The sequence below is a fragment of the Bos grunniens genome, chromosome 12, assembly GCF_055505025.1.
Source record: "Bos grunniens cultivar Pamir isolate PY7600 chromosome 12, Bosgru_T2T1.0, whole genome shotgun sequence".
Taxonomy (NCBI): Eukaryota; Metazoa; Chordata; class Mammalia; order Artiodactyla; family Bovidae; genus Bos; species Bos grunniens.
This window is the reverse complement of record NC_141176.1, coordinates 20,873,920-20,892,556: the sequence shown is the minus strand read 5'-3', so window position 1 is coordinate 20,892,556 and position 18,637 is coordinate 20,873,920. Positions and strand designations below refer to the sequence as shown.

General features: G+C 47.5%; 1 protein-coding gene across 4 annotated transcripts in view; it reads right to left on the bottom strand.

The window, feature by feature from the left end:
* FAM124A (family with sequence similarity 124 member A) overlaps nt 1-9,710 on the bottom strand; it is a 119,332-nt gene extending 109,622 nt beyond the window's left edge. For 2 of the 4 annotated variants that reach the window (XM_086329175.1, XM_086329176.1), the window contains exon 1: nt 8,322-9,697. In XM_086329175.1, coding sequence (XP_086185301.1) covers nt 8,322-8,386 — 65 coding nt within the window. In that variant the 5' untranslated portion in view covers nt 8,387-9,697. Of the gene's footprint in view, nt 1-8,321 lie in introns of all 4 variants that reach the window. The other 2 variants (XM_086329173.1, XM_086329174.1) reach the window with 2 other exon arrangements.
* Nucleotides 9,711-18,637: the final 8,927 nt, after the last annotated feature.

The window sequence follows — 18,637 nt, the reverse complement described above, 5'->3', positions numbered from 1 at the left end:
CTCTGGTTCTCCGAGGGGCGTGTACTCGCAGGTTCTTTAGATGAGAGGAAGCAAGTATAGGGTACCTGTCTTGGGAATCTTATTCATTGGTCTCACATCCTAAGATGTGAGAAGAATTTATAAGAATTTATCTAGGTGGCTCTGCATAAGATATTCAGCTCTCCCAGAATGAAGTATGCCAGGTGAATCCACAAATTTTAGGAAGAAAAATTTATGGACACATGATACAGATAAGCAGGATAATACAAAGATTATATATATTCACGTGCCTGGAACATATAGTAGACACATTTTCAAACATTACATTTATTTAGTAATGTAATACTAAACAGAAAGTGATATGTGGTCCCTTGACTGGACTTTAATCACAATTATACATGCTATGCTGTGCTAAGTCACTTCAGTCATTTCCGACTCTGTGCGACCCCATAGACGGCAGCCCACCAGGCTTCCCCATCCCTGGGATTCTCCAGGCAAGAACACTGGAGTGGGCTGCCATTTCCTTCTCCAATGCAGGAAAGTGAAAAGTGAAAGTGAAGTCGCTCAGTTGTGTCCGACTCTTAGCGACCCCATGGACTGCAGCCTAACAGGCTCCTCCGTCCATGGGATTTTCCAAGCAAGAGTACTGGAGTGGGGTGCCATTGCCTTCTCCAACAATTATACATAGAGGGGTTAAATAGAAAGAGGTCGGCACTTAAGATAGTTTAGCACTGTTAACAGCCTACTGGCCAATTTTTATATTCATTTAAAATAGATACCTTCCTAAATTCTCTTTTCCAGGGAAATCTTGGGGTAAGAATTGATCAGGACATTTCAGTGAAATTGATCTTGACATTTTGGTAAACATCAGCTCAATGCCCCATGGACTTCATCTGTGAACTCTCAGTCAACTGAATTAGATGCCAAAGTAATTTAGAGCTATCAAGCTCCACCTTGAACACAAAGATAATAGAGTATCTAACAGATCGTGTTTTCTTCTATGCAAGATTTCCCCATCTACCATTCTTTAAACGTCTCGTTTAAAAATCTGCTCTACCTATTTTTTCCCATCCACCGGTTTATACATGCTAGACCTGTGAATTGTTGGTTATCTCTGAAATCACAGTGATGCATCTGTTGGAGGTCACCTGAAGATAAAGGACATAATATGACCCTATGTTTTCAGAAGCTCAGTGACAGCTGACATTACTGCCATTAATGCCAGGTCAAACTTCTGAATGAAAATAACCCATCAGCTATTGTTATATTTCAAAGAGTGGCTTAAAGGCCAAATCTGGGAAACAGCACTAAAGAAACACCCATTGGAAAACATTCAGCTTAGTCTTTTGTTTTGGTTTACAAAACTCTGCTTGTCTCTCTGTTCAAGAGATTCTGTTTCTTATGATAGTGGACTTCAGTCAGTAGCCGACTTGCCAATCTTTTTCTAACAGAAGGTACACGGAAGCACAAAGCAGGTTTTCAAGTGGATCTAGAGAATGCAAGTTTCAAAACGACATCAATTACCCCAGAATGCTAGTTTGCTTTTAGTCTTAGCCCATGTTGAGGGGTCAGACTGCAAAGGTACTGATAGCATTCCAAGCAAAAGAAAGTATTTGAACAGAAAATAAGAATTACAGACCAGCTGCTCCTTGAAAGACAACTTTACCAGGTGGAAAGTGTGCTGGAGACCTGGGCTTCAAACTAACCCACTAACTAGTCATGTACCCCCTAAACCTTCATTTCCTCATCTTTAAAAGAAAAATAATCATTATATCGAGGCATGTGACATAGCCTTTCAGATGTTCTGAACAATGACCAAATTTGTAAGGCATTTAAAAGCATCAGAGCCTCTACTGTGATGAGGCCACAGAATATATGGTTTTGAGTGTACCTGGAGATGTACCTTTTTATTATATACAACTTTAAGGACTTCCTTGGTGGCACAGTGGATAAGAATCTGCCTGCCAACGCAGGGGACACAGGTTTGATCCCTGGTCCACGAAGATTCCACATGCCATGGAGCAACTACACACGTGTGCCACAACTACTGAGTCTGTGCCCCAGAGTCTGAGCGCTGGAACTACTGAAGCCTGCTGGCCCTAGAGCCTGTGCAACAGGAGAAGCCATCACAATGAGAAGCCCACGCACTGCAAGGAACAGTAACCCCCACTTGCTGCAACTAGAGAAAGCCTGTGCAAAAACAATGAAGACCCAGCACAGCCAAAAAGAAGAGTAAATAAAATAAACTTAAAAAAAAAAAAAAAAACAGCGTTAAAAAAAAAAAAACTCTAAGGGGCTTCCCTCATGGTCCAGTGGTTAAGAATCAGCCTTGCAATACCAGGAACACCGGTTCGATCCCTGGTCCTGGAAGATTCCACATGCCCGGAGGGCCACAACTACTGAGCCTGAGTACTGCAGCTACTGAAGTCCACGCACCTTAGAGCCTGTGCTACGCAATAAGAGAAGCCACTGCAATGAGAAACCTGAGCACCACAACTAGGCCGGCAGCAACTAGAGAAACCTGGACATAGCAGTGAAGACCCAGTGCAGCCTATATATATATATGTTTTTTTTTTTAATCCTCAAGTTTACCATTTGCAGTATTTTTCATACTGGGGGTTTACTTATGCCAGGCACCATTCTAGGGTCTTTAAGTGTATCATGTTAGTGGCTCAGTCGTATCTGATTCTTTGCAACCCCACAGACTGTAGCCCGCCAGGCTCCGCTGTCCATGGAATTTAAGTGTATAGACTCGTTCAATCCTCACAACCACCCTATGAGGAGGGCACTATTATTGTCACCCACAGTTTACAGAAGGGAAAGCTGAGGGCAGAGAGAGGTTAAGCAACTGGCTCAAGGTTCCACAATTCCTAAGTGGAGGAGCCAGCATTTAAACCGCAGCTGACTGGCTCTTTTGACTTTCAAAGGGATGAGCACAGTCCACGCCCTGGCAGTGGGACCCAGAGAGGTTCTTAGAGGCATTTCAGATGCGCTGCTGAAAGGATCAGTCATCGGCTCAAGCAATAGCCCCAGAATGCCTTGCTCCTCTGTTCTGCTCACACCTGCCTAGCAAGAGTCCCCCCACCAACCTTGATGATCCCAGCTACCCACTGTCTCTCTCTGCCTGCCCCTAGGCAGGTGAACCCTGCTGCAGGAGAGACAAACTGGCTCCTTCCAATGTAATCACTAATCTCACCTGGCTTCTCGCTCATCTTTGCCTGAGCAACCACGGCAGGTCTCCATTCTCCTGGGGGCTGCATCTGGACTCAGTGGAAACCCATGTTCCCTTCTCTCCCACTGACTGCAACAGGGATGTCCCCCTCTTTCCAAGGCCAATCTGTCCAGCTGGTCCAAGGTCCATCTGCCCCCACCTTTTTAGAAAGCTGACATTACAGATATACATCTTTCTCCTATACAGTTAGCCTTTCTCATTCACAGAATCCTTTCTGTGAGCATTTACCGCCCGATTATTGCTTATATTGAAGGCTCCTTCCTTCATCCCATTCCCCACTCCCAGCTACTGCCTCTCCTCACCCCTCCCATTCCCAGCCACCTCCTCTCCCCTCATGCTGACCTGGCTTTTGCACCCACTTCTCCTCCATCAACTACTACTCCACCTTCTCTTCATCTCCGTTTACAAAGAAGACACTTCCAGATCTCTCTCATGGTCCAGTGGTTAAGAATCCGTCTGCCAATGCAGGGGACACGGGTTCGATCCCAGGTCCGGGAAGATTCCACATGGGGCAGAGCAACTAAGCTCACGGGCTGCAACTACTGAAGCCTGAGCCCAGGAGCCTGTGCTCCACAACAAGAGAAGCACCACAGTGAGAAGCCCGCACACCATAACTAAAGAACAGCCCCCGGCTCGTGGCAGCCAGAGAAACCCACGTGGAGCAATGACGACCCAGCACAGCCAAAAATGCAAAAAAAAAAGACACTTCACCTTCCTCCTGATTCACTTCTCAGTAGCATAGCTTATCTCTTTCCTTTTTTCCCCCCTGGCTTCCAGGGTACGCCCTTCTTTTTTTCACTCTATGAATCCTTTTTCTCTCCTCCTTTACCTGACATTTAAATACTGTAGTTTTGCAAGGCTGGCCTTCAATAGCACTTGCTTCCGGAGAAGGCAATGGCACCCCACTCCAGTACTCTTGCCTGGAAAATCCCATGGACGGAGGAGCCTGGTGGGCTGCAGTCCATGAGGTCGCTAAGGGTCAGACACGACTGAGCGACTTCACTTTCACTTTTCACTTTCCTGCATTGGAGAAGGAAATGGCAACCCACTCCAGTGTTCTTGCCTGGAGAATCCCAGGGACAGGGAAGCCTGGTGGGCTGCCGTCTATGGGGTCGCACAGAGTCGGACATGACTGAAGTGACTTGGCAGCAGCAGTAGCAGCACTTGCTTCCCAGAGCTGTTGAAGGATTAACTGAGTTAATGAAATATGGATGTTGGGAAAGATTGAGGGCAGAAGGAGAAGAGGGTACCAGAGGATGAGAGGGCTGGATGGCATCACCAATGCAATGGACATGAACTTGGGCAAACTCCGAGAGATGGTGAGGGACAAGGAGGCCTGGCGTGCTGCAGTCCATGGGGTCACAAAGAGTTGAACATAACTGGGTGACTGTGGGCGACTGAAAAACAACAATGAAACTTCCCAGGTGGCCCTAGTGGTAAAGAACCCACCTGCAATGCAGGAGACATAAGAGACATGGGTTCAATCCCTGGGTTGGGAAGATCCCCTGGAGAAGGAAGTGGTGACCCACACCACTATTCGTCCCTGGAGAATCCCACGGACAAGAAAAGCCTGGCGGGCTATAGCCCATATGGTCGCAAAGACTAGGACACTTTTGAAGTGACTTAGCACACATCACAAGTCTTAGAATGGTACCTGGCACATAGTAAATGCCAGGCACGTGTTTGCTATGACCTTTAGTTGATTTAATCCTCTCTGAAGGCTTTAATTGCCATTTTCAGGCTGGCAGTTCCCAAATGCAATGCCATCCTGCAGTCCTCCTCTCTAGGTAGATTACCTGACTGCTGACTCACTATCTTTCCTTGAATGTCTCCCAATACTTCAAACACAGCATGTTGAAGAGGAAACTTCTCATACCCTGCCCAAACTTGGTTTGGAGGATATCAAGGGCTACTCTGAGACTCTGATGAAAAATAGTGTCTTCTCATAAAACCACACAAAGCCCATCATTTTGCTTACAGCTCAAAGCAATTCATGCACCCCAAATTAAGACTCCTTGTCTTAAGACGATGTGTCACTTGAGCTGACTCTTGAAAGAAGAGTAGAGTTTCACCTGGCGGACAGGCGTGCCAGGTGGAGAAGGGCCCAGCAGGCAGAGAGGGCAGCTTGACACAGGTGAGGGAACTGGAGAAAATCCAGCTGATGTGGTTGGATGCAGGGTGCAAGGATGGGCCTGTTAAGTGAAAGGGCCAGAGAATGGGGGTCGGGGTGTACTGTGGAGAAGGCAATGGCATCCCACTCCAGTACTCTTGCCTGGAAAATCCCATGGATGGAGGAGCCTGGTGGGCTGCAGTCCATGGGGTTGCTAAGAGTTGTACATGACTGAGCGACTTCACTTTCACTTTTCACTTTCATGCATTGGAGAAGGAAATGGCAACCCACTCCAGTGTTCTTGCCTGGAGAATCCCAGGGACGGGGGAGCCTGGTGGGCTGCCATCTATGGGGTCGCACAGTCGGACACGACTGAAGCAACTTAGCAGTAGCAGCAGCAGTATAACACTGGGGCTTGTGGGCCATGCTAAACTCTTTGTCCTTTGTAGACAACAGAACCACTAAAAGCTTGTAAGGCAGAGAGACATGATCAGATTTGCATTTTAAAAATATGCTGTGCTAAGTCTCTTCAGTCATGTCCGACCCTTTGAGACCCCCTGGACTGTAGCCCACCAGGCTCCTCTGTCCATGGGATTCTCCAGGCAAGAACAGTGGAGTGGGTTGCCATGCCCTCCTCTAGGTGATCTTCTCGACCCAGGGATAGAACCCGAGTCTCTTATATCTCCTGCCTTGGCAGGTGGGTTCTTTACCACTAGCGCCACCTGGGAAGCAAACTCATGCTGAATGCTTTCTGCATGTTTTCTGCAGTCTCCACAGGCAGCTATATAAAAGCTGGATAGGGAAAGAGGGGGTAAGCACCAGAAAAGCAGGGAAATTATGGACAGTTTTTTAAATAAGTAAACTCAACTTTAAAGGATATATGCTGCTGCTGCTGCTAAGTCACTTCAGTCATGTCCGACTCTGCGTGACCCCATAGACCACCAGGCTGCCCCGTCCCTGGGATTCTCCAGGCAAGAACACTGGAGTGGGTTGCCATTTCCTTCTCCAATGAATGAAAGTGAAAAGTGAAAGTGAAGTCGCTCAGTCGTGTCTGACTGCTAGCGACCCCATGGAATGCAGCCTACCAGGCTCCTCCGTCCATGGGATTTTCCAGGCAAGAGTACTGGAGTGGGGTGCCATCGCATTCTCCAGAAAGGATATATAAGTGGCAAATACTAGATTAATAGAAATAGCCTAAACTATTTCATTTAAATGTATGCCACTTTAGCTTTAAGAATGCTACAGAAGTAATACGAATTCTTCAAACAATTCTGTCCTATTAACGTACACATTATGACAGAGGCAGAGAGGTGGCAGAATGCTCAGCCCTCCCCAGAGCCCTGACAGCTGTCATGCTGTTCCTTGGGAGTGTGAGTGTGTGACACTTCTGGGTCAGGGTTTCCTCTGCACTTCTTCAAGACAGCCCTTGCAAAAAAGATCTGTTTTACGAGAGTTCTGCAAATTGAAAACCAATGGACCAGCTTATGCTTTATTTAATCCAGCTGAAAATGAGCTGGTTAATTTTGCTTTGTTCCTTCTACTCATGGTCTAGCTAACTAAAGATGGGGGGCGGGGCGTGAGGGGCAGGAAGCCAAGAATCTCTGATTAAAGTGGATAAATGTCACATATACAGAATGTGGGAGGAAGCACAGGAGTTCAGTATTTGGAATCAGTTGCAACACTGGAAGGTAATTGGGTTCTGTAGTGACCCTTAGTGATCACAAGTGTGGGTAACAAGGAAAGCACATTGCACGGTAAATGCTTTGGGGCAGTAAAGTCCCAGATGTGGGCTAGAGCCAGTGGAGGCTGCAAGTAAGGGTGGGGTGGGCAGGCAGGAGGGGCTGCCTAGCGAGACTCTCCCAGAGTCAGGTCAGACCCTGGGTCCATTCTGGACCTGGACTCTCTTCCTGTCCTCCCAGGGTTGCAAATCCTGAGATTATTCTGAATTACTCCCCTCCCCCTCAACCTTCCAGGAATGAGGCTTTCTGTCCTCTGGGCAGCTCCGGTCCTCCCCACCACCCCCTCCCCCGGGTTACCGCTGATAGGAAAAGACACCCTTTCCTTCTGGGTCGGTACCCGCATCCGGGATGTAGCGCTGACTCTGCACCGGGAAGTCCTCTAGAGATAGGGGCTGGGCGGGAGCCTTTACAATGACCTCCGTCTCCTAAAAGACATTCAGTCTTTTGTCCCACTCAGGAAAACAGTGTTGGTGGGAGAGGGTTAATTACATGAGTCTCCAAAGGTTTGGGCTAATTGAGTCAGCTGAAGCGAAGAGGATATTAAAAATAATAATAATAAACAGGGCTAGATCATAGCACTATCCTCACACCACCTGTGTTCAAGGCTAGTGCATCCAGCTGGCACAGGTGCGCACAGGGGCGAGGAAGTTTAGGCTGGGCAGCGGAGGGGTTTGGGAGACAGGGCGTCTCGCCAAGTACAATCAAGCACAAAATGAGAAACGCCATTCTCTTAGGCGACTTCTGAAAGACTTCTAGGTCTCACGTGTCCTACCCTCTTTACTTCTCATCCCCAAGCCCCCATCCCGGACTCCAGGGGGCCCCGGAGTTACAGGAAGAAAGTCCTTGCGGAAGGTGGAAACAAGTGCAAGCGCGTCCCTGGTCTAAGGAGGATACAGGGGACACTGCATTTGCACTGCACGCTGCATCATCTCAGTGATAGCGGAGGGCAGGTGGGCTGCGGCGGTGTGGGATTACTGTGAACCTAGAGTCCTTCCACTTTTCTGCCCCTCAGGGAGGGGACCGCCCTGACCCGAGCAGCCACGAACCACGCCGTTCTGTTCTCAAGGCCCGCCCAGATGGGCTCACCGCAGCCCCTCCGGCTTCCCCGAGGGACCCAGCGGCAGGAGCAGCCCCCGTGGCTCAAGGCCAGCCCAAGCGGCTCCGGCGAGCGGTCCAGGAAGGTCCCCGGCCGGGAAGAGCCGCCGCGCAACTCGGAGAGTGCCCCCCTCGCCCACTGCCCGGCCCGGTCCGTGCGGCTCACCCTCCAGTCTCGGCGCCCGAGTCCACGCAGTCATCCTCCTCGCCGCCACCCGCCTTGGGGTCCATGGTGCGCTCCACGCCGCGCTCCGCTCGCGAGCGCCGGCGTGACCCGGGCGGCCCAGCTCAACCCGGCCCGGCGCGAGCTGGCGGGGCTCCCTCGGAGAGTCTGGCGGCCGGGGCTCCGGCAAACAACTCCGGCACCGCCCCGCGCCGCGCCCTCTCCTGGCCGCGCCCAGCCGGGCCCCCGGGGACTGCTCGCGTTCCGCCCCTCGCCGATGCCGAGCGAGCGTGTGCGCGCGCCAGAGGGCGTGTGCACGCGAGTCGGGGGTCTGTGCGTACGCAAGAGGGCGTGTGCACGTGGTGTGAGCGCGCGCGCGTGTGTGCGCGGAGTCTGTGCGCACGCAAGAAAGTATGTGCCTGTGAGCGAGCGTAGGTGCGCGCGCGAGAGCGTGTGTGCACCGGGTGTGAGCGTGTGCGCGAGCTCGCATGAGCCCGCATGTTGCGTGCCCGTGTGTGGTGTGAGTGAACGAATGGATGAGGTCTGTGCGGTCTCGTGCACTTGTGGTTTGTGTGGGTGGGTGGGTGAGGCATGTAATACACTGGTCGGTGTACACTTCTGGGTGTTTGGGGGGCGCGTGTTCCTGTCTGTGCTTTGTGACCGCTTATCAAGACCAGTGCTACATATTCTTACATATAATCTCATTAAATTCACAACAAGCTATAGGGTAGATATCAACAGTCCAATCTTACAGATAAGTATATCAAAGCTCAAAGAGGTTAAATAACTTGTCCAGACTCAGATACACTCCTAGGCTATCTGAATCATAATTTGGGGGCTCTAAAAGTCTATGATTCTATTCATTCTGGTTTAAAAACAAATATGTAAATACTGTTTTTTAAATCTATAATTATTGGTAAAAAAAAAAAAAAAGAAGAAAGTAGAAACGAGTGCCTCGCTAGTGAGCCGTGTGAGTGAGCCGCGCCACTCTCCTGGGCCCACAGTCCTGGAATCCAAATTCCTAGGTATCGCGGGGAGGTTCCTGAGCCCCGGCGGCGTTGCAATTCCCACGGCGAAACAGCAGGGCGCACGGTGGAAGCGAGGAGAAACCTGTTTTACTTCCAGAGCATCTAGGTGTTTTCTCACAGTTCCCTCAGAATTGCCAACACTGAATTTATTATCACCTTTTTTAGCACAGGTCTGAGTGGCTTCCCACCGCCAACTTGCCAGTTTACAGCTAGTGTCATGTCATTTTGTGTGTTAGTCGCTCAGTCGTGTCCAACTCTTTGCAACCCCATGGACTGTAGCCCCCCCAGCCTCCTCTGTCCGTGGAATCCTCCAGGCAAGAATACTGGGTTGCCATTTCCTTCTCCAGGATATCTTTCCAATCCAGGGATTGAACAGCGTTTCCTGCATTGCAGGCAGATTCTTTACCATCTGAGCTACCTTTTGCTAGTTAAAAAAAAAAAAAAAAAGCCTTTACAAATAACTTGAAGACAATTGCAGGCACCTGCATTCAGGGGTTGCTGCTGTAGGGAGATAATGGATGTTTGTAAAATACCCTGCTCAGCCCCTGGGGTGAGTTAATGATCACTATTGAAGCGGATCTCTTCCCCTTAGGGTGAGGCTGGATAGAGTTTGGGGTCAGGAAGGAGCAAAACTATTTGGATTTAATTCTGACAGCCCTGCCCAAGGCACAGGAAGGCACTCATTTCTAGTTTCTTCTTTTTTGAGATAAGTTATTTAGCCTCTTTGAGCTTTGATTTACTTCTTTGTAAGATTGGACTGTTGATATCTACCCTGTAGCTTGTTGTGAATTTAATGAGATCATATGTAAGAATATGTAGTGTTGGTCCTGATAAGAACTAGTCCTAGGCAGCCATCATTACTTCTAAAGCATGAGCTAGCTATAGTCCCAGTCTCGATTTGCAAAGCAGTGACAAGTGGTTTCAAGAAGGGGAATCTATTTTTCTTTCCTCTCTCCCTCTCCTCTCTTTTCTGTTCTTCCTTCCTACTTACTTAAATGTCACTCCCTTTGATTCTTAATTAAATTACACAAAACAGAGATCTAACTAAACAAAAGAATAGACATGCAATCTTAGCAAGAAAAAAACATAGGTAAATATGCCAACCCCAAATCTTAACTGAATTGTCCTTGCTGAGCATAAAATTCCCTGCACACAAAATAGAGATTGAAATATTATACTCAGTTTGTGCTCATTAGCTGAAAGAAGGAGCATGTCAATTCTTCAAAGGAGATCCCCCTCACTGCCACCCCACCCCCACCCTATATACTGATTTCTAAAAGAAAAATTCTCAGACAAGACAAAAGAATTGTTGTAAGAGATTTACAGCACAATGCCATTAATGACCAACTTAAATTTATTGGTACAGTCAATAAATACCATTTAGAAGGCTGAGTTCTGGATATATAAATGAAGGAAAACAGCAATGGATATTATGCTTGCCCTCACGGAGCTTATAATCCCTCTCCTTATAAGGAGAGGGAGACTAATGAAATAAGTATATATTAAAATATATATATATATAACATAAATGAAGATGGATGCTATGAAGAAAAAGAACAGTGTGTCCTGAGAGAGGACATAATTCAAGTAGGAATGTCAGGGAATGCTCTCTCAGGAAGGGATATTCAGCCCTCTTCTGCCTCAGGGTCTTTGCACTTACTGTTTCTGCTCCCTGGAATAACTGCTCCCAGATTTTCTGCAAGGCTCTTGCCACATTATCTTTCAGTACTGTGTTCAGAGAACAGACTTATAGACAGCAGGGGCAGGAGAAGGTGGATGAATTGAGAGAGAAGCATTGAAATATATACATCAGTTCAGTCGCTCAGTCCTGTCCGACTCTCTGCAACCCCATGAATCGCAGCACGCCAGGCCTCCCTGTCCATCACCAACTCCTGGAGTTCACCCAGACTCATGTCCATCGAGTCAGTGATGCCATCCAGCCAGCTCATCCTCTGTCATCCCCTTCTCCTCCTGCCCCCAATCCCTCCCAGCATCAGAGTCTTTTTCAATGAGTCAACTCTTCGTATGAGGTGGCCAAAGTACTGGAGTTTCAGCTTTAGCATCATTCCTTCCAAAGAAATCCCCGGGCTCATCTCCTTCAGAATGGACTGGTTAGATCTCCTTGCAGTCCAAGGGACTCTCAAGAGTCTTCTCCAACACCACAGTTCAAAAGCATCAATTCTTCGGCGCTCAGCCTTCTTCACAGTCCAACTCTCACATCCATACATGACCACAGGAAAAACCATAGCCTTGACTAGATGGACCTTTGTTGGCAAAGTAATGTCTCTGCTTTTGAATATGCTATCTAGGTTGGACATAACTTTCCTTCCAAGGAGTAAGCGTCTTTTAATTTCATGGCTGCAGTCACCATCTGCAGTGATTTTGGAGCCCAAATAAACAGTCTGACACTGTTTCCACTGTTTTCCCATCTATTTCCCATGAAATGATGGGACCGGATGCCATGACCTTCGTTTTCTGAATGTTGAGCTTTAAGCCAACTTTTTCACTCTCCTCTTTCACTTTCATCAAGAGGCTTTTGAGTTCCTCTTCACTTTCTGCCATAAGGGTGGTGTCATCTGCATATCTGAGGTTATTGATATTTCTCCCGGCAATCTTGATTCCAGCTTGTGTTTCTTCCAGTCCAGCGTTTCTCATGATGTACTCTGCATATAAGTTAAATAAGCAGGGTGACAATATACAGCCTTGATGTACTCCTTTCCCTATTTGGAACCAGTCTGTTGTTCCATGTCCAGTTCTAACTGTTGCTTCCTGACCTGCATACAAACTTCTCAAGAGGCAGGTCAGGTGGTCTGATATTCCCATCTCTTTCAGAATGTTCCACAGTTTATTGTGATCCACACAGTCGAAGGCTTTGGCATAGTCAATAAAGCAGAAATAGATGTTTTTCTGGAACTCTCTTGCTTTTTCCATGATCGAGCGGATAATGGCAATTTGACCTCTGGTTCCTCTGCCTTTTCTAAAACCAGCTTGAACATCAGGAAGTTCACTATATGCAAAACAGATAGCTAATGGGAAGTTTCTGCATAACACGGAGCTCAACCTGGTGCTCTGTGACAACCCAGAGGAGTGGGGTGGGGTGGGGGATGGGAAGGAGCTTCAGGAGCATATGTATGTATGCCTGTATGCTCAGTTGCTTCAGCCGTGTCCAACTCTTTGCGACCCCCGTGGACTGCAGCCCACCAGGCTCCTCTGTCCATGGGATTCTCCAGGCAAGAATACTGGAGTGTATTGACATGCCCTCCTCCAGGGGATCTTCTCGGCCCAGTGATCCAACCTAGGTCTCCTGCACTGAAGGCAGATTCTTTACCACTGAGCCATCTGGGAGGCCCTGAACATACGTTTGCTTATGGGGTGATTCATATTGATGTATGGCAGAAAGACCAACACAACATTGTAAAGCGATTATCCTCCAACTAAAAATAAATTTTAAGAAAACATTGAACTTAAAGGACTCTGTTCAAATGGCCCCTGATCAGAGAGCCCTTCCTGATTAAACTTGCATCACAGTGTTCCCTTACCCTGTTCTCTTCCTTCTTATAACTCTACCAGCACTTGACATAAGATAGATTTATTGACTGATGACCTCTTCTTCCCACCCTAATCCTACCCATGGAATGCCAGCTCCAGAAGAGCAGAGTCTCTGTTCTATTCACTGCTGTATCCCCAGTACCTGGAGTAGTCCTTGGAGCAATAGACACCTGCTGAGTGAATGGAGGGAAAGCAGCCACAGCCTGGGGTAGGGGAGGTAGTAAGGAGAGCTCCCCTGGTACAGAGACCAGCAAGAGTGCGGCAGGACAGAGCACTGAGCATGTGATTAGAGACGGAGGGAAGCGGGGGGACCAGAAGGACCCCAAATGGGAAAGATGACAGTGAGGCATTTCTGTATAAATATGACATCTCCTGGAAATCAAAAGACCATTATAGTCTATTTGAAAAGTTGTAGAACAAAGGCTGTCCATGAAACCAGATTTAAGGGCTGAGAAAAGGGGCCAAATAGGTAAGTATAATGGAAATCAACCCTGAATATTCACTGGAAGGACTGATGCTGAAGCTGAAGCTCCAATACTTTGGCCACCTGATGAGAAGAGCTGACTCATTGGAAAAGACCCTGATGCTGGGAAAGATCGAAGGCAGGAGGAGAAGGGGACGACAGAGGATGAGATGGTTGGATAGTATCACTAACTCAATGGACATGAGTTTGAGAAAACTCCGGAGGATAGTGAAGGACAGGGAAGCCTGGTGTGCTACGGTCCATGGGGTTGCAAAGAGTCGGACACGACTGAGCAACTGAACAACAGCCATAAGATAATGAACATTCAGCTGTCTTGTTCTCCTTAACAGCCTCAAGGGCACCTACCTTTGTCTATTCTGTGTAGAGGCAATTCATATCTGTCACCTCATTTAATCCTGGACAAAGTTCTCTGAAGTAGGTTTATTTTTTCACTTGGCAGTTGAGGAAACTAAATTCCAGTGAGTTCAAGGGCCTTGGCCCAGGCCACCCAGTGAATGAGCAGAGGAGCCAGGTGACCCATTGAATGTGGATGGAGTCCTTGTCATCTGCCAGAAAGGCCAAAGGGCCGGCTGTCACACCCTCGGGAAGAGGACACTAAGAAAAAGAGCAGAGAAGAAACAGTGAAATCAGCATGATCCTTAGAAAATGAGATGCTGCTTAAATTATTTTCATGCGTCTCTTCAGTTGTGTCTGACTCTTTGCGACCCCAGGAACTGTAGCCCACCAGGCTCCTCTGTCCATGGGATTCTCCAGGCAAGAGTACTGGAGTGGGTTGCCATGCCCTCCTCCAGGGGATCTTCTGAACCTAGAGATTGAACCCTTGTCTCCTGCATCTCCTGCTGCTGCTAAGTCCCTTCAGTTGTGTCCGACTCTGTGCGACCCCATAGACCGGCAGCCCACCAGGCTCCCCCGTCCCTGGGATTCTTCAGGCAAGAACACTGGAGTGGGTTGCCATTTCCTTCTTCAATGCATCTCCTGCAGTCTTTCTCAAATAACCAGAGAAAGGTCAATTAGATAAAAACCTGGACCATGTCTCAAATGATGGATTGACCCACCTCCCCTTGATTGCAGGGGACACAAGTGTTATTTTTCATTGGCACAGCCCCCGATGGTGACTCAGGGATGATGTATTTATTATCAGGAAGACAAAAATTGTGAACAGTACTCACTGTCCCTCTGAGCACGAGTATCCAGCTGGGCTCTCCCTTAAGTCTTTGGGTCTCAGGAGCCTCCCTTTCTTGTTTTTTTGGTAAAAGGACCTTGTAGCGGTCACCAAAGGATATCTTGCCCATAACCTTTACATGATTCCCGGGCTCTCCTTCCAGCTGTTTAACGTTGATCACTTTAATTGTGAGGGTGCAACACCCTCTCCCTCCCCCCTGTAAGATATGAGCAGAGAAGTGTCCCTGGTCTGCTTAGCATGTCCTGTCCAAACCCCTTAAAGATGTTCCCATTGGAGTCTGAGGCCAGTGTGGGAGGAAAACTGAGGTAGGTTGTCATAGACCAGGAAACATGAAAGCTGATTTCTAACCAGAATTCATCAAGTCACTAGAGTAACAGTGCAGATCATCAGCTGATTTAGAAGCGCTCACTACACATCAGGCATTGAAGTACAGGCCTTCCATGCACAAGCTCTTTAATCCTCACACAAAACTATGGGGCTTCCATCGTCCTTCAAATGAGGTTGTGGTGTAGTAATGCATATATATGGAATCTAGAAAGATAGTTCTGAATCTAGAAAGATAGTTCTGAATCTAGAAAGATAGTATGTGCCAGGCAGCAAAGGAGACACAAACATAAAGATCAGACTTTTGGACAGAGTGGGAGAAGGAGAGGGTGGGATGATTTGAGAGAATAGCATTGAAACATACACATTACCCTGTGTAAAACAGACAGTAAGTGGGAGTCTGAAGGATGACGCAGGGCACCCAAAGCCAGTGCTCTGAGGGGTGCGGAGAGGGAGGTGGGAGGGGGTTCAGGAGGGAGGGGGTCACATGTATGCCTGTGGCTGATTCATATTGATGTATGGCAGAGTCCGTCACAATGTTGTAATTATCCTTCAATTAAAAGAAATGAATTAAGTTTTAAAAACTGGGCTTGCTGTTGTAAGTCTCACAAGAGATGTGAAGGCCTCTAGAAACTGTGAAGCATGTGATCACAAGCTGTCACTGGTGTTTTTCAATCACTGTTTTCTTAGAGAGAGCTGAACCCAACCTCTTGTTGGATTTCACCCCGGATACTCTTTTTAGCCTCTGTGGATGCTGCTGCATACGGTGGTGTGTTAGAAAAAGACCATCCATCCATTTATTTGTTGAGCACTTGTTGTGTGTCAGGCAGTGGCTGGGTGCCAGGGGCACACTGGTGAACGAGTCAGAGGCTGTGGCTGGCCTCATGGAGCTTTTGAGGTCGGGAGAGGACAGTTCATCTTGTTCCAGATCCACCGGCAGGGCTGGCCTTTCCACCAAGCCGAGCTTTCTTAGAGGAAACCCGCCTCCCTCCCATCCACCCCCATTCCCACCCCCCTCACCGCCCCCCACCCCCCGGCACCTGAAAGATGCCTTTGTCTATTAGAGTAGGACTGGAATATCAATGCACTTTACTGAAGGAAGAAACTCAAAATAATCTGATAGGAAAGAGCATCCATTTTGTCAGTGAAAGAGAGAGAGTAGTGATCAAAAAAGTAATAGGGACAGTGCCAAAGGAGTTAGTGCGAGATAAGTAGCTTTAAGGTGGAACTTTCCTGGTGGCTCAGTCCATGGTAAGCAATCAGTCTACCAATGTAGGAGACACAGATTTGATCCCTGGGTCAGGAAGATCCCCTGGAGAAGGAAATGGCAACTTATTCCAGTATTCTTGCCTGGAGAATTCCGTGGACTTAGGAGCCTGGCAGGCTACCCATGGAGTTGCAAGAAGAGTTAGACATGACTTAGCGACTAAATGACAACAACAAAACTTTAAGATAAGAAATCTAACGGTTAGAGGTTGTAATATTTTTTTTAAAAAATTAAAATCTCCTAGGCATGGGATTTACTTAGGTTTGAGTTTCAGTTCAGGGGGAAGTTAGGCCATCTCATTGCATGAGTCTAAATCTTCTGGATCATTTGTTGTATGGCCACCCTGACCTAAGATAGTTCTTTAAGTGAAATTCTGGCTTATGGTATCTAGTAGCAAATTGAACCGGGAGATATGTTGGTTTGAGAAGTTTTGCTCATTCATTTTTATTTAATTCTTTATTTGAAAAAAAAAAAATAGATTTTCAGGACTTCCCTGGGAGTCCAGTGGTTAAGACCCTGGGCTTCCACTGCAGAGGGTGCAGGTTTGATCCCTGGTCAGGATCGCACATGTTGTGTGATGTGGCAAAAAAAATAAAAAAACATTTCCCAGAAATAACAATTCAGGTTAAAGAGAGACATGGAAGAAAAATTATCTTTCTTCCAAGACTCCAGAAGAGTTTGTCTGATGTGAAAAATAAATATTATGATCATGACAAGAAAAATTATAAACTATTGACAAATTTACTTAGACAAAGAAAGCCACTAGCCTTACAGGCAAGCATAAGGGGACCAGATGGCAAAGGGATAAATGAAACTAAAGATAAACTGTTGCGTTGGAAAATAATCTTATTAAAATATAAATGACTCCTCTTGGATAGGGAAGAACAGAGAGAGTGGTCCTGCCTTGGAGCCTCCAAAGAACTCTCAGCCTTTGCTTTATGGGGTAGATCCAGAGTCCAAGGACAGACACCCCACATTGTGCCCGCCGTTACCCCTCCACCTGCCAGGTGGTGAGCGAAAAATGAGATGGGAACCCGAAAGACTTCTGGAAAAGTGCTGCAGAGATTTATAAATATAGGGAAACATTAGACTCAGGACATTGCCCTCCAGGCCCCTGAGAGGAGGGCTGTGCCCCTGGGAACTGTGGCCGAGGCATCTATTTATCATGGGATCTTAGCTCTCCGCCTTCTTGTCCTCACACTTTCCTTCAGTGACGCAATCTTCCACCATTCTGCCTGCCTGCGCTCATTTCTTAGGGCGGCCATAGCAAAGTACCACACGCTGGGGCCTTCAACAGCAGGAGTCTACTTTCTCACAGCTCTGGAAGAAGCTGCAAGTGCAAGATCCAGGTGTTGGCAGATGCGGTTTCTCCTGAGGTCCCTGGCCTTCTCTCTGCACCCTCACGTGGTCATTCCTCAGTGTGCACATCTCTGGCGTCTTTGGGTGTGTCCAAATTTCCTCTCTTTGTAAAGACACCAGTGAGGTTGAATTAGTCACTTAGTCATACCTGATTCTTTGCAACCCCATGGACTGTAACCCGCCAGGCTCCTCTGTCCATGGAATTCTCCAGGCAAGAATACTGGAGTGGGTTGCCATTCCCTTCCTCAGGGGATCTTCCCGACCCAGGGATTGAACCTGGGTCTCCTGCATTGCAGGTAGATTCTTTATCATCTGAGCAACTAAGGCCCACCCTATGTGGCCTCATTTTAATTTATTTCCCTAAGGACCTTAACTCCAAATCTGGTCACCTTCTGGGGTACTGAGGGTTAGGGTGCCAATATGTGAATTTGCAGGTGCAAAATGTAGTCCATAACACTGCTTTCAAACACATCTCATGTAGGAGGTGGGATGGTAGGTGTAATGGGTAGATTTGAGTTTTGATCCCTGCCAGACTGTTGAGTTCAAACTCGACAGTCTATGACGTAACTAGGTTTATAATCTGGGGCACATTTTGTAACCTCTCTGACCATCAGTTTCTTTCTTTGTATCGCAGCCACTCTAAGGGCTTGTGAGGATGGAGGAGTTATTACAGAGGTAGTGTCTGGCATGTGGGGAGTGTTGGGTATTAACATTAATCATCATTTTGCTCAATAGTCAGCTTCCAAGTCTCTCTCTCTCCATGAGCTCTCTCACCTTCTGTACAAATGCATCGCCCCCTTTCCACGCAAATGCCGCACACTCGCTCTCTCCTCCAAAGACACTGGATTGAGTATCCTGATGGATCTGGTTCAAATAAGACAGAGCCCTTGAACCCTGATGTCACAACTGGGGGATTCAGGCAAGTAAACCCCAAACCTCAATAGGACGTAATCAGTATGTGTGTAACTCAGTTTTAAAACATGTACAAGATGCTATTAGAGTCCGTGGAAGGGAGGAGACAATACATCCTGAGAGAGAGCAGCAGGAAGGGGATGATGAGGAAGGGATAAGAAAAGTTTCACAGAATAGAAAGTGTAAGTTGAGACTTGAGGAGTGAATAGAACT